Source organism: Somniosus microcephalus, chromosome 3 (assembly GCF_052327205.1).
Source record: "Somniosus microcephalus isolate GS21.2 chromosome 3, FLI_Smic_1.0, whole genome shotgun sequence".
Taxonomy (NCBI): domain Eukaryota; kingdom Metazoa; phylum Chordata; class Chondrichthyes; order Squaliformes; family Somniosidae; genus Somniosus; species Somniosus microcephalus.
In genome coordinates this window covers 267,665,428-267,686,560 of record NC_140989.1, presented here as the reverse complement: position 1 = coordinate 267,686,560, position 21,133 = coordinate 267,665,428, and the positions used below count along the sequence as shown (strand labels likewise).

General features: G+C 44.8%; 1 protein-coding gene across 1 annotated transcript in view; it reads right to left on the bottom strand.

The window, feature by feature from the left end:
• Window positions 1-21,133, bottom strand: part of LOC147121900 (fibronectin-like) — a 124,183-nt gene that overhangs the window by 68,841 nt on the left and 34,209 nt on the right. Inside the window, exon 2 of the mRNA XM_085978040.1 lies at window positions 4,173-4,191. Within this exon, the coding sequence (XP_085834166.1) occupies window positions 4,173-4,191 (19 nt within the window). The remainder of the gene's footprint in view (window positions 1-4,172; window positions 4,192-21,133) is intronic.

Genomic DNA, 21,133 nt, shown 5'->3' with positions numbered 1-21,133 from the left:
GTAGCACTCTATGCTAGCGATCACTGTACTTGTAGCACTCTATGCTAGCGATCACTATACTTGTAGCACTCTATGCTAGCGATCACTGTACTTGTAGCACTCTATGCTAGCGATCACTACTTGTAGCACTCTATGCTAGTGATCACTGTACTTGTAGCACTCTATGCTAGCGATCACTATACTTGTAGCACTCTATGCTAGCGATCACTGTACTTGTAGCACTCTATGCTAGCGATCACTGTACTTGTAGCACTCTATGCTAGGGATCACTGTACTTGTAGCACTCTATGCTAGCGATCACTGTACTTGTAGCACTCTATGCTAGCGATCACTATACTTGTAGCACTCTATGCTAGCGATCACTGTACTTGTAGCACTCTATGCTAGCGATCACTGTACTTGTAGCACTCTATGCTAGCGATCACTGTACTTGTAGCACTCTATGCTAGTGATCACTACTTGTAGCACTCTATGCTAGCGATCACTATACTTGTAGCACTCTATGCTAGCGATCACTGTACTTGTAGCACTCTATGCTAGTGATCACTGTACTTGTAGCACTCTATGCTAGCGATCACTGTACTTGTAGCACTCTATGCTAGTGATCACTGTACTTGTAGCACTCTATGCTAGTGATCACTACTTGTAGCACTCTATGCTAGTGATCACTGTACTTGTAGCACTCTATGCTAGTGATCACTACTTGTAGCACTCTATGCTAGTGATCACTACTTGTAGCACTCTATGCTAGTGATCACTGTACTTGTAGCACTCTATGCTAGCGATCACTGTACTTGTAGCACTCTGCTCATTTCATGTGAGAGCTCCATATTTATTTGATCTCCGGATGATTTCCTTTCCAGTTGCTCTTTCAACAAAAAAAAATCTAAGTCAAACAGAATTTTTGTGATCACTTATTCTGGTAGACCAGTCCCACGGATATCTTCAGAGGAGCTCCACTTGAACCTCCGGCTATTTTTGTTCTCCCTCCTCACACTTGTGTCCTGGAACAGCTAATAAGCTGATCTGGCCGGTCACATTGCACAGAGTGCTTGGTCACAGTAGCAGTGTATGCATCACAGCAGCTAGCTCGAACTCTTGCTATCTAGCAAGCCCGCTTTCGGGCGCATAGGTAAAAGAGTGGATCATATTTCCTCCCCCTTCATTGTCTCAAATATCATCTTCATTATTCTGTCTAACACCAGATCTCTAAGACTTTGCATGCCAGCGACTCCGCCTTGCATGCCGGTCTGGAAGGGTCTTCGGCAGGTTCCCATCCTTTCATCCTCATATTAAGCCATGCTTTCAGTCTTGTGCGTCAGATTTCTCTGCTAAGTGCCCAGAGCCCAATCTTCTATGCATTGTTTTACGCAAGAATTGTCCTGAAATCTAATTCCAAACATTCTAAATATTTTGCCAGCTTTTTTTCCTTAATTTCATCTGAAATTTCTCTCATCAGTTCTATCTGCCCATTAGAAACCAGTATAAATGATTGAAATGAGAGTACTCAAGATACAAACAGATGCAAGTGTCGGACAGGACCAGACCAACCAGTCCATCCAGCCTTACGCATCATGGCAGACACTCCCTTCACACTCGGAACCAACGTCGACCATGTGGTTGGGATCATAAGATTTTACAATAAAAAATGATGACGTCAATGTCTCTATATGTGTATGGAGGAACCTCCTCCTTTAAATAACAGGAAATGCCGCAGTAAATAATTTCACTCTCTTCCTGGGCTCGCTTTAATTTAGGTCCAGGAGCAGAAATACAAAGAGGGGGGGAAACAACTGCAAAAGCCGGACATCTGAAATAAAAAAATTAACACATGAAACCCATCGATGTGCCAGCTTTGGATGCTTTTATTCCAGCAGTTGAAAAGCAGTGGTTAAACATTGCTGCACCCAAACATCCGTTTTTCCAAGTATTAAGTAATAATCTTGTTAAAGCAAAGGTTCTGGAAAATGTGATCGAATTAACTACTACAATGGGGTAGATTGTCACCTTGCCGCCCAGACATAAAACCGGCTTTGTGGGTCATTATAAAAACCGCAGAATGTCATCTTCATTGATTTCACGCCCTGGCAGCAAGTTGAAAATGTATCCCAATATTTCTCTATTCCAGAAGCCTGTGACATTGAGTTTCTGCCGATTCCTTTCATGGGTCAATGTAAAGAAAGACAATGCTTTCTGTAAATTTGGCTCTGTTACCCATCCTATTATAATTGAGATTATTTTATTGTATGCTATTTACTGTTTTACAGTCAGTGAATTTAAATGAAATGATAACCAGGTTTCTCTATAAAACAGAATGTTATTCCCAGTGAGAAAATTAACATGATCTACCAATGATAACAAACATATAAAAAGCGGTAGCGCCTAGGAAAATCGCCTGGGACTTACTATTAGCGGTAAATAACGCATTGGTTGACACTTCTCTGCGTTTAACTCACTTACTTTAAATAGATTAATGCATCTTCAAACAACTGGAAGCGGTGTCCGTTAATAGCACCAACTATTTTAATATAAGACCACTTCCTACCCTTGTAGCTCCAATGCACGAGGAGACAATTCTTAAAAACGACGTACATTAAAATTCAACAGTAGGTGGCAATAAAACCTTAACAATATACCCGCAGTATTTCGCTTTTTACTAATTTTTTCATATTACATTGGTGACATTTTAAAGAAAGAGGGAGAGTCGCAGTTGGTCGATTCTTAATATTACTTCTTTGACACCAAGCCCCGGAGAATTATTGCAAACAATGGATATGTATCTTGTTATTAATCGTATTTGAAATATAATCACTAAGTCAAAGTCAATTAAATCAATTAGGTGTATACAGAGCATTCACGTATGCGACTGTTACTTTATTTAAAAAAGAAACAAATTAGTGGTGTTCATTTCAAACCAGAAGTCGCATTATCCAGGATACAAGTATTATATTCAGGGGTAGAATAACGCAAGGGGCCGAGGGACCCCAGAAAACCTCAGCAGAACGGAAACTGCATGATCAGTTTAATTTCCACTTAGTATATTGTAATATGATTTGCTTCATTATTAATGCAGTGTGTAAACTTTCTGCGGGCCTATTTCTTCATGCATTTGTGTTTTAATGGGTTGGTTTGTGCGGGGGGTGCAGAATGGGCCCCAAATGTTCTTGGTGCCCAGGGCTCCCAGAATTGTTAAACCGGCTCTGATTGCATTCAGAGTGCGTAAATTACTAGTCAAATAAATAGTGTTTAATTTAATCGTTACTGTTTTTCCTATTGATCTCGCCTGACTTTAGTGTATGGTAGCATTGCATAAAATTGAAAGAAATGAGTGGTTGAAATTATGTTAAAAGTTATATTTAAACTCTATCTTAACCACAGGGAAGTTTAAATAAACACACGTGCGAAAATAAGTCATTTTTGAATCCAATGAAAGTTGGGTGACGGTGTACTATCTAATTTCCTGTCGTAGCTACCTTACTGGTATGTACTTGAGTCCAAACCAAATTTAAATATGATTAGGGATTAGTAAGTATTTTAGTTTAATTAGATGTTATGTTTAATTAGTGGAGCCTCCTCAGTTTGAGGGGCCACATGTAAAGTTGTCTTTCTGTGAGTGACACTGGGGCAACTCAGCGTCACCTCTATTGATTTATTTAAAATAGGCAACTCTCAAGCAATGGAATTTGTTCTGCTGGTTTTTCCGGAGACCCAGTGTGATAAGAAGTATTTTTTATTTGATGTGTGTGTATGTGTGTCCGAGTTAAATTCTAAACACGGCTTCTTTCAACAGCTGATAACATCAGTAATACTCAGAAGGAGGTCTAACCACAGGCGCAGCAGGACAAGGATCCTTGAAAGGGACAGGAAGGATTATCTGAAATACCACATCCAAGACCGGCAAGGTGTATTTAAACATTCTCAGATACGCAATCTACAAAGATGCGCATTGCTGCAATACTTTCCATACTCTGTGTAATGGGATTCTCAGTCTCACTAAATTTAAAACGAACCACCACTGCAAAAAGGTAGCCCCAAACCTGACCTCAAATCCCAGTTTAAACAACTAATTACCGGATCCGAACTGAACTTGCTGATGAGAATCAAAGGATTCAGAGAGACACTCTCGTTTTACTGCTCTATTTAATAAAGTCGTATTAGATATTTAAACTCACCGGACTGGCAATATGACACCTGCAGGAAAAAGAAAAACAACAATCTTTAAATTCATTAATACTTTTGGCAATAACATGGTGATTGCAACTTTTCAAAATGACGTTCACTAAAACAAAATGAAACGGTCAGTGCATTATCTTAAAGAAAGCAATTTACCTGCTGCAGAGTTGTTAATATTAAGCATATTTTCAGCATATTTACAAACTCCATTACATTTCTTTACATGGAGCTTAAAAAAAACAAGCTGGAATGACAGGTCTTTGAATACGAATGAACCCCCAAAGGACAAAGTGATTCTTTTGAACAGTTTGGAGAAGGAAATTATCACCAACACAGTTCCCATGAACCAATCAGAGCATCAGGAAACTTTCCTGGGACCCACCTCTTCAGAAACTCCCCATCCAAGACCAGAGGGCCAGTATATGACATCAATCATTACTAATTAGAATACAACATCACCTTTTGCTATTATTTCCTTGACAAGTTCTACATACTCAGATACCCGCACTACCTGTGCAAATATAATCATAGGAATAAAGAAGGACTTCTTATGTCTCTCTTCATAACCCCGCATTCCTGGGTTAAAGAAATGAAGAGAGGGTTTTTTCACTGGGCGTTAGAAGTTCATGGGGTGACCCGATAGAAGTGTTATGATAAGGTAAATAGCGATCAAATTAGAGCTAGGCCATCAGGGGTGAAGTGAGAAAGCACTTCTTCACACAAAGGGTAGTAGAAATCTGGAACTCACTCCCCCAAAAAGTTGTTGAGGCTAGGGGTCAATTGAAAATTTCCAAAACTGAGATTGATAGATTTTTGTTAGGCAAGGTTATTAAAGGTTATGAGACCAAGGTGGGTAAATGGAGTTAAGATACAGATCATCCATTGAATGGCAGAACAGGCTCGAGGGGCTGAATGGCCTACTCCTGTTCCTATGTTCATATGATAGATTGTTTCCACTGCTCAGTATGACAGTAATGAAAGTGCACACATTTAAGATAATCGAAAGGCCAAAATGGAATATTTACACTAAGAGTGTTTAGAATGTGAAATTCTCTGACAGAAGTTGCTGAACCAGAATCCAGAATTTTTTTGTAAAGGGAATTAGATAGTTGCTTGTAAAAAAACTATAGGAGCAATCAAGAGGTGATTAATTAGACTAATGGGAGTGGATAAAATATGGGTGTAGACTGGAATGGACCAAATTGTCCGTTTCTGTGTTGTAACGTTCTATGATAATAGATGCAACTGGATATATTTAGTGTTTCCCAATTATTTAAATGTCAAGGCTCTAACACAGCCATTTGTTGCTCAATCTCAATGTAGTGCATGCACCTTTAGGCAATAAAGTAACAGGAAGTAACTTTCAAACCCTAAGATTTAGTTCACTGTGGAAAAATAACAGACAATGACTGTAATGTATGTACCTTTAAGGGGAGAACTACTTTTTACAGCTCCTGTATACTGTAGTACCGGCAGTGACCACACCTGTATATAAACCCTGAGTAGTGATCTGTATAGTTAGTTCTAGAGTAACCCTCATTCAGTAAACACCTGTTGAATCGTTCCCTGCAGTCTTGTTGTCTAAGTATTGAAGGACACAACATCAAGATACACGGATCTAACATTGGCGACGAGCAGATTCAAACCTACCTGCAACTCTGCATCACCTCCCAGGGATTCGCTCCTGGAGAACAGTGGAAGGAGGTCGAGTCCAGCAGCACGGGCGTCGACCACGGGCAACCGCCCAGTCATCCAGCGGAGATTTGAGCATCGCAGGGGAGGCTGTCGAGAGCCAGGCTTGGCTTTCCAGTCACGGTGGTCCAGCGAAACGGGCTGGCAACAGGTACTGCGCAGACCCTTCCCGGACAGCGGCGGCTAGAGCTGACCGAGCAGCACAGAAAAAGGCCGAGCAGCGTCGACGGGGGAGAGAGAGAGGGTAGAGCGCACAGGGCGCAGCCGGTGTTCAGGACCGAGCGGCGTCAATGGGGGAGAGAGGCGAGAGAGAGCAGAGCGCAGCCAGTGTTCAAGGGCCGAGCAGCATCAACGGGGGAGAGAGGCACGCAGGAAAACGCGCAGAGCGCAGCCGGTGTTCAAGGGCCGAGCAGCGTCAACGGGGGAGAGAGGCGCGCAGGAAAACGCGAGGCGCTGCCATTGCCACGAGGACCGCAGAGAGCGGCATTGGCAGCAGCGCAGGAGCAGCGCACGAAACCCACAGGGCATCACCATTTGCCACGAGGACCGCCGAGAGCGGCGTTGGCAGCAGCGCGGGAGACGCCATTTTAAGCCGCAGCGGGGAAGAAAGGAAAGCGCGGGAGACGCCATTTTAAGTCGCAGCGGGGAAGAAAGGAAAGCGTGGGAGACACCATTTTAAGCCAGTCTAACCACACCCAAAAATGCGGAAGAGTGGCACTATCACAGCGTTCGACAATGAAGTCGAAGATTGGACGACATATGTCGAACGCATAGAAGTATACTGCAAGGCGAATGAAGTGCCAGATGACAAGAAAGCGCTGGTATTGTTGAATTCAATGGGTGCAAAAACGTATGGCTTACTACAAAACCTAGTAACCCCAGAGAAGCCAGTAGAAAAGGATTTTGAAAACATAGTGTCAATCCTACAGGACCACTTAAACTCCACACCGCTGCTGATAGCAGAAAGATTTAAGTTTCACAAAAGGAACCAGCATAAAGATTAAAGTAATGCTGAGTATTTAACGGAACTGCGCAAGCTATCGAAACACTGCCAGTTTGGAACGGGACTAGCAGATACTTTAAGGGACAAGTTTGTGTGTGGGCTTCAGAGTGAAGGAACCCAGGAACGGCTTCTATCAGTAAAGGATCTTACGCTGGACAAGGCTTTCAGCATTGCAGTATCACACGAAACAGCAGCACGGGGCACGGCAAAGATACAATGGAGACCGCAAGAATATGGCACAAATGAAATGTCATACGGAACAGTGAAGTGCTATCACTGCGGCAGAACAACACACGACCATAATGATTGCTGGTTCAAGGACAAAGTGTGCAGACAGTGTGGAAAAGTAGGACACATAGCAAGAGTCTGCAGGTCAGGAAAGAAAACCAGCAGCAAGAAATCTCCACAGGAGAAGTACAAGAAGGTACATAAGGTGACGGAGAGTAGTTCAGACGAACAGAAAAGTGATACAGACTCCGGAAGCAAGGGGCTGGGTTGTCTGAAACTACATAATGTGATCAAAACGGAGGATCACCAAACTATCTGGGTCATGCTCAAGATAGCAGGAGTCCAAGTGAAAATGGAATTGGACACAGGATCAGCCCTAACAGTCATAAACCGAAGGGACTACAAGCGGCTATTCTCACATATACCCTTGAGAGATACAAAGATTGTCTTGAAGATGTACACGGGGCAAAAAGTCTACCCCAAAGGAAAAATAAGGGTGAACGTTATATATAACGGCAAGGAAACACCAAAAATGGACCTATATGTATTGCCAGATGGAGGACCACCACTACTAGGACGTGAATGGACCCGGAAGATACAGCTAGATTGGCATTCCATACAAGCACTGACTGTAGATGCCAAAAAGGATGACGATGTCACACCTGGACGACTGTCAAAAATGCTAACTGACGCACAAGAAGTGTTCCAGCAGGGACTCGGAACACTAAAAGGCATAACAGCAATGATTAAAATAGAGGAAAATGCAAGCCCAAAGTTTTTTAAGGCCAGACCGGTACCTTATGCGATCCGCCCAGCCGTCGAAGCAAAGCTGGAAGGTTTGGAACGTTCAGGAGTACTGTCCAAAGTGGACTGGAGCGAGTGGGCTACACCCATCATCCCTGTAATGAAGAGGTCGTTGAGTAATACGCCTGGGGAACCAAAGAAGGTTCGTATCTGTGGGGACTTTAAGGTGACAGTGAACCCAGTCCTTCACACTGTACAATATCCGCTTCCGCGGATTGAAGATCTTTTCGCCTCACTATCTGGAGGGAAACACTTCACTAAGATTGATCTGGCCCAGGCGTACCTGCAAATGGAGGTAGAAGAAGCCTCGAAACAGTACCTCACGATCAACACTCATAAAGGTCTCTACCAATACAACCGGCTGGTGTTCGGGGTAGCATCAGCTCCGGCTATTTGGCAAAGGGCAATGGAACAAGGCCTGCAAGGGATTCCAGGGACCCAGTGTTATTTGGACGACATCCTGGTCACGGGCAAAAATGACAGTGATCACCTCGCCAACCTGGAGCAGGTGCTCACTAGATTGAAGGAATATGGGCTCCAAGCTAATCGCCACAAATGCGAGTTTTTCCAGAAGCAGATCTCGTATTGTGGCCACGTTATTGATAAAGAGGGGTTACATAAGTCCCCTGAAAAGATTGAGGCAGTAGTCAAGGCTCCAGCACCGGAAAATGTATCACAACTGAGGTCGTTCCTCGGGCTGGTGAACTACTACCATAAGTTCTTGCTGAATTTGTCTACCGTACTACACCCACTGAACACCCTACTGCAAACGGGGGTACCATGGAAGTGGAGTGACGAATGTAAACGAGCTTTCCAGAAGAACAAAGCATTGATCACATCAAAAGAGGTGTTGGCTCATTTCAACCCAGCATTACCAATTCGGTTGGCGTGTGATGCATCACCCTATGGCATTGGAGCGGTGCTGTCGCACAAATTCCCGGACGGCTCGGAGAGGCCAGTAGCCTTTGCATCTCGGTCACTAACCTCAGCCGAGCGTAACTACGCCCAGATTGACAGGGAGGCCCTCAGCCTAGTGTGGGGAGTGAAAAAGTTCAATCACTATCTGCACGGGCAGAAGCTCACCTTGCTGACTGACCACCAACCACTTGTCTCCATCTTTAATCCAAAGAAGGGCGTTCCGGTGATGACTGCGCAACGGCTACAAAGATGGTCCCTTTTTCTAGGGGCGCACCAATATGAAATCGAGTAGAAGGGCACGAAACAGCGTGGAAACGCTGATGGGCTATCACGCCTGCCACTGCCTACTGCGGAGGAAGCACCAGCAGTGGATCCTGTCGAAATATTTCATTCGACTATAATTGAATGCTTGCCAGTAACTAACGCTGGTATGGAGAAGGAGACCCGAAATGACCCGACACTGTCTCGGGTATATGATTTGACGGTGAAGGGATGGCCAGCACATGGCGACTCACTGTTGCCAGCATTCTCATCCAGAAGAGAACAGCTGTCAGTATGCCAGGGGACCTTGATGTGTGGATCCCGAGTGGTAATTCAACCGAAGTTAAGGGAGAGAGTGCTCAGTGAGCTTCACGAAGGTCATCTGGGAGGGGTGAAAATGAAAAGCCTTGCTAGGGTTTATGTGTGGTGGCCGGGGATCGATCAGCAAATCGAGGACCTGACAAAGAGCTGCTCAGGATGCCAGAAGGTCCAAAATGCACCACCACATGCCCCTCTACACCCATGGGAGTGGCCCTCATCTCCATGGCAACGGGTGCATATTGATTTTGCTGGTCCATTCATGGACTCAATGTTTTTAATAGCCGTGGATGCGCACTCGAAATGGCCTCAGGTGATCAAAATGTCCTCCACCACCACGGAGAAAACTATTGCAGTCCTACGGACCATTTTTGCCAGGAACGGCTTGCCAGAGCAGATTTGCTCTGATAACGGACCACAGTTTGTGTCCGAAGAGTTTCGAAGATTTATGAAAAGGAATGAGGTAAGGCATTACACATCCGCCCCGTATCATCCAGCCACAAATGGATTGGCTGAGAGGTTCGTAGAAACCTTTAAGAAGGCAATAAAGGCTATGTACAATGACAACATTCCGCTGCAGCACAAGGTGGACAATTTCCTGTTCGCCTACCGGAATGCGACACATGCAGTCACCAACCAGGCCCCGGCCATGATGTTCTTTAACCGAAGGTTAAGATCTCGTCTGGATTTGCTCAGACCAAATGTACGTAGAGATGTTGAGTGTAAGCAATTCCAGCACATCAATGAGAAGCCGACAAGGAACTTCAATGTAGGGCAACCAGTCTTGGCCCGCGACTACCGAACAGAGAAATGGCAACCAGGAACGATATGCACATAGCAGGGGCCACTAATGTACACAGTGGATGTTGGGGAGAACATTGTGAGACGCCATGCTGACCAGATCCTAGAGTCACAGGAACGAGTCAACCCCATGTCTCGGCCATACGTACCTGGTGAGGAACCCGACGTACAGGTCGCATCTACCTCAGAAACAATAGCATTGGAAGCTGATGAATCAACTGATGACAGGGTGTTAGAATCGCCTCCGCACCAAGAGCGAGACACTCGGGAAAGGCGTTATCCAGAAAGAATCAGGAAGCCTCCCCAAAGACTGAATTTATAAATAGACTATTTTCAGTTAATGTTGCATGTTAAAAGTGTTAATTGTAATTAGTTTGATATTTAATTGTTAAATGAGTGTTATGGTACTGTTAATCTAAAAGGGGAGGAATTGTAATGTATGTACCTTTAAGGGGAGAACTACTTTTTACAGCTCCTGTATACTGTAGTACCGGCAGTGACCACACCTGTATATAAACCCTGAGTAGTGATCTGTACAGTTAGTTCTAGAGTAACCCTCATTCAGTAAACACCTGTTGAATCGTTCCCTGCAGTCTTGTTGTCTAATTATTGAAGGACACAACATCAAGATACACGGATCTAACAATGACAATGACTGATTCTGATTTTCTCTCACCTCACACTCCATGCGTCCCATTTTCTATCTTTGGTTTTTCTTTCCTCATTTGTCACTGATCTTCCTTCCCCTGGTGGCCCTCGTGCTTAATGATCCTCATATCTAATCCACCTGATATTTTAATATCCTCACTCCTCTCCCTAGACCTCTTATGCTTTTTAGTGCCTGCCCCAGTCGCCTGTGTCACCTTGCCTCAGTTAATAACACACTTGCCTCTGGTCCGAAGGTTTTTGGAAGCATTCAAGGCCTACAGCAGAACTTGAATGTCTAATCTAGGCTGCTATTTTAGTACAGTTTTGAGGGAGTTCTGCATTCTAGGAGGTTGAGATGCAAAACCAAGGCTCTGGGAATTATAGATCCCATTGCACAATTTGAAGAAGAGCAGGGAGTTCTGGCCAAAATTTCTCCCTCAACTAATACTATCACAAATCGATTAGCTGGTAAGTCACTTTATTGCTGTTTATTGCAGGAAAATGTTAGTGCAGAATGGGTGCTGAATTTGCCCACATAATAACAGTCACTATACTCTAAAACAAGTAATTATGCGATGCACAACTAGACAATTTACTATGCTAATAGACTGTGTATACATGCAAATATCTCTTCCTTTGCATTTCTCTGGGAGTTTTCTCATGAACCTTCAAATAGTCTTCAAATAGTCTTCCTCCGCCTCTCTTAGTGTGCATCCATGTATATTGCTATACCCTTCTCTTGCAGTGAGAGAGTCAATGAATTCCAGCCTCTCTGGCATTCTGTAGCCACCCTACACTCATTATGAAGAACAGGCCAGTTTCACAGTATGAGGAACACTGAGTAGCTTTGACTCCCAGTAGCATTTCTTTTGCTGCAAGAGTGAAGGAAAGAAGTACAGATGGATGTGCATGGACATATATCAGGAGATCAGGAGGGAAACGTTCGAGGCAGGCGGAGAGGGAGTTGAAGGTACATCTATGAGGGAGAGCTTGAGTTAAATCAAAATAGCCTGCCCAAAAGCAAGTGCTTGCAGCGCATCAGGTACCCATCATTTGGATACCCAGAATTGAACCAAAGCTTTAAGCATTATTCATGACCTTATTTGGTCTGACATGATCATCAATATGTTGAAGTAGGCCATTGTTCTTAACTGATCATAAATTAATTCCAATTCAATCCATATTTAAGAAAACCAATGTTTAAGAAAACCATTGCTGCCAATCTTCTGGAACAAACAAAATGTTAACAACTCTAAATTATTTGGTTAATAAGTTCTGGAAAACCTATTCATTCTCTTCAATTTTTTGCAATATGCTTTATTTGTTCCACCTTTCTTAAGTCTTTCAGGTCACAAAACGTTCTCTGGCCAAAAACATGGATAATTAATCTGTTCCCTGGCTTCTGCTAATGCTGAATGTCAGGAAGGGCACAGAGAAGGTGATTTGATTTTAGATTTTAGATTTTCCTCCCCAGCCTATGGACCATGGACTAAAAGGCATGAAAGTCATTAGGCATAAGAGGCAGTAAGTAATGGGCGGCGGGGGGTGGGGGGGGGGGGGGGGGAGGTGGCTCAGACATGAGGGCCATGAGGAATGAGTGAGGATTTGAGGGCAGCAGAACTATTGGAGCCATCAAAGGCATAAATGAAGAGATAGGTTCGATGGCAAAAGGGAGAATTGGATGTAATATGAAGGGAAAGGATCAGAGGAATTGGAGCAGGTAGTGTGAAATAGGAAAGAATTCATACCACTGTCTGTTAATATTCTTAATGAATCAAAATCCCAAGTTTCATACATTTTCTCCTGTTATATTGTAGCGCCATGTAGAAAATTGCAGGCATGAGCCCAACAACTAATTCATGAACCAGCCTGTTGTGTCACCAAATCACTGATATAACCATTCAGATTGTAAACAAGTCTAATTATAATCAGTGTTTTATCTGCCTGCTGCACGCACACATAGAAACAGTTATCAGATCTGTTGGGTTGCTATATGAGCATCATTTTCATATTGTACAGTTCCCAGCTTCTGTGGGTCAGAGGCTGAAGTCAGCAATATTGCATGAGTTTTATGACTGACTATCACCTCAAAGTTGATTGCATCATTCTGTGTGTCCTGTGCATTATTCTACGCGTTGCACAATTATTGTAACTTACCAGTATTGACGCTCTAGTAGGACCATTGCCCTATTGGTCAAATTATTATGGCAACAATATTTTTCTCCATGTGTGTAATCACAAAATTGGGCACATAAGCAAATTGTCTTGATTTGCTTTCATGCGCAGATAATACATCTATATTATTAGAAATCTTTCGTAGAGCATATGCTCTCTGTCTAAAAACATCACTTCCTATTATCATCATTTTTGGTCATACTTTTCTGTCAACTTTTAAAACCCAATATTTCATTAACTAAAAATCACTCCAGTGAATCATTTGAAAGGGTGTGCATGCTTACCTGCTGATAACCACCTACTGCCCTCCCTCAGCTGATGAATCAGTATTCCTCCATGCTGAGCACCACTTGGAAGTAGCACTGAAAGTAGCAAGGGTGCAGAATGTACTCTGGGTGGGGGACTTCAATGTCCATCACTAAGAGTGGCTCGGTAGCACCACTACTGACCGAGCTGGCTGAGTCCTGAAGGGCATAACTGCCAGTCTGGGCCTGCGACAGGTGGTGAGACAACCAACACGAGGGAAAAACCTACTTGACATCGTCCTCACCGATCTACCTGTCGCAGATGCATCTGTCCATGACAGTATTGATAGCAGTGACCACCGCACAGTCATTGTGGAGACAAAATCCTGTCTTCACACTGAGGACACCCTCCATTGTGTTGTGTGGCACTACCACTGTGCTAAATGGGATAGATTCAGAACAGATCTAACAGCTCAAAACTGGGCATCTATAAGGCGCTGTGGGCCATCAGCAGCAGCAGAATTGTTTTCCACCACAATCTGTAACCTCATGGCCCGGCATATCCCTCACTCTACCATTACCATCAAGCCAGGGGACCAACCCTGGTTCAATAAGGAGTGTAGAAGAGCATGCCAGGAGGAGCACCAGGCGTACCTAAAAATTAGGTGCCAACCTGGGGAAGCTGCAACACAGGACTACATGCATGCTAAATAGCGGAAGCAGCATGCTATAGACAGGGCTAAGCGATCCCACAATCAACGGATCAGATCAAAGCTCTGCAGTCCTGTCACATCCAGTCGTGAATGGTGGTGGACCATTAACCAACTAACAGGAGGAGGAGGCTCCATGAATATCCCCATCCTCAATGATGGTGGAGCCCAGCACGTGAGTGCAAAAGACAAGGCTGAAGTGTTTGCAACCATCTTCAACCAGAAGTGCCGAGTGGATGATCGATCTAGGCCTCCTCCTCAGGTCCCCATCATCACAGAAGCCAGTCTTCAGCCAATTCGCTTCACTCCACGTGATATCAAGAAACGGCTGAGCACACTGGATACAGCAAAGGCTATGGGCCCTGACAACATCCCTGCTATCGTGCTGAAGACTTGTGCTCCAGAACTAGCCACGCCTCTAGCTAAGCTGTTCCAGTACAGCTACAACACTGGCATCTATTCGACAATGTGGAAAACTGCCCAGGTATGTCCTGTCCACAAAAAGCAGGACAAATCCAATCCGGCCAATTACCGCCGCATCAGTCTGCTCTCAATCATCAGCAAAGTGATGGAAGGTGTCATCGACAGTCCTATCAAGTGGCACTTACTCACCAATAACCTGCTCACTGATGCCCAGTTGGGTTTCGCCAAGACCACTCGGCTTCCGACCTCATTACAGCCTTGGTTCAAACATGGACAAAGGAGCTGAATTCCAGAGGTGAGGTGAGAGTGACTGCCCTTGACATCAAGGCAGCATTTGACCGAGTGTGGCATGAAGGAGCCCTAGTAAAACTGAAGTCAGTGGGAATCCGGGGGAAAACTCTCCACTGGCTGGAGTCATACCTAGCACAAAGGAAGATGGTTGTGGTGATTGAAGGTCAATCATCACAGCCCCTGGACATCGCTGCAGGAGTTCCTCAGTGCAGTGTCCTAGGCCCAACCATCTTCAGCTGCTTCATCAATGACCTTCCCTCCAACATAAGGTCAGAAATGGGGCTGTTCGCTGATGACCGCACAGTGTTCAGTGCCATTCACAACTCCTCAGATAATGAAGCAGTCCATGCCCGCATGCAACAAGACCTGGACGATGTTCAGGCTTGGGCTGATAAGGGGCAGGTGACATTCGCGCCACAGAAGTGCCAGGCAATAATTATCTCCAACAAGCGAGAGCCTAACCACCACCCCCTGACTTTCAATGGCATTACCATCACCGAATCCCCCACCATCAACATCTGGGGGGGTCACCATTGAACAGAAACTTAACCGGACCAGCCACATAAATACTGTGGCAACAAGAGCAGATCAGAGGCTAGGTATTCTGCGGTGAGTGTCTCACCTCCTGACTCTCCAAAGCCTTTCTACCATCTACAAGGCACAAGTAAGGAGTGTGATGGAATACTCTCTACTTGCCTGGATGCGTGCAACTCCAACAACACTCAAGAAGCTCGACACCATCCAGGACAAAGCAACCCACTTGATTGGCACCCCATCTACCACCTTAAACATTTAATCCCTCCACCACCGGTGTACCATGGCTGCAGTGTGTACCATCTACCAGATGCACTGTAGCAACTCGCCAAGGCCTCTTCGGCAGCACCTCCCAAACCAGCAACCTCTTCCACCTAGAAGGACAAGGGCAGCAGACGCATGGGAACACCACCACCTCCAAGTCACACACCATCCTGACTTAGAAGTATATCGTTGATCCTTCATCGTCTCTGGGTCAAAATCTTGAAACTCCCTCCCTAACGGCACTGTGGGTGTACCTTCACCACACGGACTGCAGCGGTTCAAGAAGGTGTCTCACCACCACCTTCTCGAGGGCAATTAGGGATGGGCAATAAATGCTGGTCTTGCCAGCGACGCCCACATCCCATAAAAACTAATTAAAAAAAAGAACCATTGGAATGTTCCAAACACTTGCAAACATGACTGCACAGAGGCAGAGGGCTGCACCCAGTTTCTCAGATGACTCCCTCCATATGCTTGGTATTCCAAAAGTGCAGTACAGTGCCTGCACAACATAGAAACATAGAAGATAGGAGTAGGAGTAGGCCATTCGGCCCCTCGAGCCTGCTCCGCCATTTAATGAGATCATAGCTGATCATCCAAATTCAGTACCCTGTCCCTGCTTTCTCCCCATATCCCTTGATCCCTTTAGCCTTAAGAAATATATCTAACTCCTTCTTGAATATATTTAATAAGTTGGCCTCAACTGCCTTCTGTGGTAGAGAATTCCACAGGTTGACCACTCTCTGGGTGAAGAAATTCCTCCTCATCTCAGTCCTTAGGATAAGGGGTAATGAGGTCTTGGACCAAGGCTGTAATGAGGTCTGAAGCCAAGTGTTCTTGGCGGAACCCAAACTGAGCATCAGTGAGCAGGTTATTGGTGAGTAAGTGCCGCTTGATAGCACTGTCGATGACATCTTCCATCACTTTGCTGATGATTGAAAGTAGACTGATGGGACAGTAATTGGTCAGGTTGGATTTGTCCTGCTTTTTGTGGACAGGGCACAGCTAGGCAGTTTTCCACATTGTCGGATAGATGCCAGTGTTGTAGCTGTACTGGAACAGCTTGCCTAGAGGCGTGGCTAGTTCTGGAGCACAAGTCTTCAGCACGATAGCCGGGATTTTGTCAGGTCCCATAGCCTTTGTTGTATCCAGTGCTCTCAGCCGTTTCTTGATATCACGTGGAGTGAATCGAATTGGCTGAAGACTGGCTTCTGTGATGATGGGGACCGCAGGAGGAGACCAATATGAATCATCCACTCGGCACTTCTGGCTGAAGATGGTTGCAAACGCTTCAGCCTTGTCTTTTGCACTCACGTGCTGGGCTCCACCATCATTGAGGATGGGGATATTCATGGAGCCTCCTCCTCCTGTTAGTTGTTTAATGGTCCACCACCATTCGCGACTGGATGTGGCAGGACTGCAGAGCTTTGATCTGATCCGTTGATTGTGAGTTCACCCATCATCCCTGTGCTCGCTGACCTACCCGGCCTGACAACACCCCGATTTTAAAATTCTCATCCTTGTTTTCAAATCCCTCAATGGCCTTGGCCCTCCCTATCTCTGTAATCTCCTCCAGCCCAACAACCCTCTGAGATCTCTGCACTGCTCCAATTCTGGCCTCTTGTGTATTCCCAATTTCTTTCACCCCAGCATTGGCAGCCATGCCTTCAGCTGCCTAGGCCCTGAGCTCTGGAATTCCCTCCCTAAACCTCTCCACCTCTCTACATCTCTCTCCTCCTTTATGATGCTCCTTAAACCTACTGCTTTGACCAAGCTTTTGGTCATCTGTCCTAATATCTCCTTATGTGGCTTGTTGTCAAATTTTGTTTGATAACTCTCTTGTGAAGTGCCTTGGGACATTTTACTACGTTAAAGGCGCTATCTAAATATAAGTTGTTGTTATTGTTTCTATTCGTGACCCCCCTATACCTGTTCTTGGAGGTCTTGAGGATGAAGAGGAGGAGCAACTCAGGGAGGACTGGCAATGCTGGCTCATGAGCCCACTTCATTTCCCTGCTAACCCTTTTTCCCTAGTACCGATGCAGAGAGGCTCCTGGTACCCCCCATATTGTGATCGAGTAAACTATAGGGATTCTGAAGGTACACTTCATGTGCCTATACAGATCTGGCGGAATGCTGGCATAAAGTACGGCCAGGGTCTCTCACATCATCATCATTTGTTGAATGCTGCACAATTTTGATTCACTAGAGGTGGAAAAGGAAAGTGAAGTAGGATAGCGGAGTGAGTAGGCAGCCGAGGCCTCATGGCTGGAAGAGATCACCCAGGAGACCCCATTTCCAGCTGACAGTCACCTTCACTGTGCTCACTGCAAAACCAGTCCTGCCAGTACAGTCCTCCTTTACATCAACTCATTTATGTGCTGACATGGAGCTCTCTCCACAACTACCAATGCTCCCATTTGGAAACCATGCTACCGCTCTTTCTCACAAGCATTCCTCCACTTTATACCAAATCATTTCACACTTATCCTGTCAGTGATAAAAATATTTAAATTAAAGTAGATCGGTGTGCCTTCCCACTGTTCTTTAATACTATGCCTCTCCTTGGTGTCACAACTGTGTGCCCTTCCAGTGCTAGCCTCCAGCTTCTCCTCGCTGCTCTCTCACTTGAGATAGTTCCAGCAGGAGCCTTGGAGGACTGATGCGGCCTGGCCATCGTCTCAGGGCAGCAGAGTATGATGAGCTTGGTAATACTGCCATAGATGTCATTACCAGATATTCTGTGGAACAACCCAGTTTTCTTTGTTAACTAAATGAAAGTTTGTTTTTTTCTTTATATGCCATTTACGCTGAGTTTCTGGAAGGCTTATTTCTGCAGAGAATGAACTGAGTTTTATGATGCCTCATTTTACAGCTTCCCAGAATGATTAACAATACACATATCACTCTCTGGACTTTGTTCAGCTGCCTGGTGTAGAAGCACAGGGTCCGGAATCAAAATAGCATCTTAACCAAGGGAGAAGCAATCTTCCCAGGGGCTTGGGGAGTGAGGAGACAACAGGGACCCACTGGAAAGTCGAAAGCACTAGCAAACTGAAGGAGTCGAGGATATAGAAGAGTGGAAGGAAAGCTCTCTTAGTGAGGTGAACTGCAAAGAAATGGCAGGGTGGTAAACAGGCTGAAGTGATAGTCGAGAAAAAGGACGCAAGGGTTAGGATGTTGAGAATACAGATGAGCAGCAGAAGAGGTGGGAAGTAAAATATAATAGTGAAACCAAACCGGAGAATACCTGGATGTCAGGTCACTTGTAATCTGGTTTCCAGAGTAGATAAAGCACTGAAAACTAAAGGCAGTCCTTGATTTAGTGACATCCACACCTCTTATCTATTCATTTTCATAAAGTCCTGAGTTTTTCTTTTGTTTATTTTTATTTCTGCTTATTTAGAAGAGAGATTTGCCTTATTTTTGTTTACCTATTTTAAAAAAAATATAAGGATAGCATGTCTTCTTCCCTTAGGGTGCTCACCTGTTATAAAGCAGCTCCATGTGCCTTGAAAATTGTTTAGCAAACCATTTTCCTTCTGTGGTGTTGCAAACCACATTGAAAGGTATCATTGTGTTCCAACAATGTCCCAGTTTTGAAGTGGTACAAGCAGAGGGCAGAATTATTGGGGCCTCTGTTATCTCCGCATGGCATACTAGAGGTGGGCTGCACCTTCAGGGCAGGAGTCTGCTGCACTTTCCTGGCCAAGGCCATTTGCATGGCTTGGGCACTCTCCCGGCGCAGGCCCACCCCCTGGCAGTGCCTTGCACTGGGATTGTGTGGGAGCGGCCGAAGAAACAGGAGCATAGCAGAAAGGCTGAGAGGCTTAGAGCTCTTCACCTGGCTGCTGGCATCAGGACCTTTCAGAGTAGCAGCCAGAAGATTATGCTGGGGCTAGGGTGGGAGGGGAAATCATCTTACTTTTCTGTCTCCGTGCATCAATGGGGTGCTCCTGGGACCCACACAGACCCTCCGATCTACAGAGGACCCCAGTGAAAGCTGCATCACCTGCTTTTTAGGGGGTGCCCCCCTGTCAGACACACTGAGAGGAAAGTAAGGTGGGAGGCCCTCATTATCATGCTAACGCTGGGCCTGCATCTACTGAAGGCACAGGCCCAGTCTCACCCACTTTGGAAACCTCGGAAAATCCTGATGCATCGGGTCTCCACTCACATTTCCTTTTCGCTGTATGTGGAGAAAAGACCCAAATGACACCACTTATGGAAACCCTCTGACACTAAAGGAGGGATTTCTGGGTTGTCCCACAGAGGGGAGAAGATGGCAGACCCTGAGGAATATGGAAACAGCAGCATGTTTCACCAGAACTGCATGACTGCACCAAAACTGGGCCAGGCCTTTACCACAGTGGGGATCGACAAGTCTCCCAAAAAATAGGAATAGTGAGTGAGAATAGTGGCAGAGAAACAAATGCAGCCGCATGGCCCCAAAATAATACCAGCAGGTAGAGAGCTGTGTCAGCTGCGGCTCAGTGGTAGCACTCTCACCTTTGAGTCAGAAGATTGTGGGTTCAAGTCCCACTTCAGAGACTTGAGCATAAAATCTAAGCTGACACTCCAGTGCAGTACTGAGGAAGTGCTGCACTGTTGAAGGTCCCGTCTTTCAGATGAGACGTTAAACCAAGGCCCTCTCAGGTGGATGTAAAAGATTGCATGGCTCTATTCAAAGAAGAGTAGGGGAGTTATCCCCGGTGTCCTGGCCAATATTTATCCCTGAACTAACATCACTAAAACACATTATCTGGCCATTATCAAGTTTCTATTTGTGGGACCTTGCTGTGCGCAAATTGTTTGCTGCGTTTCCTACATTGTGAAGGAATATACTATATAACCTTTTTAGAAAAATACACTATCTTATGAAAGAATTCTGGCCTTGTTGAGATAAGGCAGTGGTTGACCCGGAAGAGTACCTTATAAGGAACTCTACCTTATAAATTCTTTAAAACATGACAAACTGGGTTTGGAAATTTAGAAACCTAACTATGAAATAGCTATGGAAGAATTCTGGCTATTGAAACAGGACAAGTCATTGACACTGAATAAATAACCTTATTGAAACAGAAGAATGGGTGGCTCCGAGTGGCTGGCCTTTTGGGAACAGAACAATGGTCAACCCTGGATAAGTGATTTAACTTAAACCTCTTAAAGATGGCGCATAAGATAAGGAACATCTGCCCTCGTAAAGATGACACATGAAGTAAGTGACATCTGGCTTCACACATATATGGTAAAAACTCCCAATAACTATTGCCGATGTAGCAGTAAGAATTGCAAGAGGTCAGCAGAAAGATGAATAGTGATAATTAACTTGGATCAGCAGAAACCTTATGGGATACTACTGAAAAAGGGTATAAATATTGAAGTCTCAAATGGGACATCAGACTCGCTTTAATCGGGCAAAGCGATTCTCGACTACAGAGGCAGCTCTGTGGTCTTCCACTGTTTGTACCTCGGGGATCAAAGGTAATTTGATATTGATGGATATCCTGTATAGAAAAGTTTAAGAACTGTAATACTGTAGTGAAGTTAAGATTTAAAAGTAAGATTCTTTGTTAAAAAGATCATATTTTTTCTCTTTTTAGGACTATTAACGTTGTGATTGACTGATTCACCAACTGTAAATT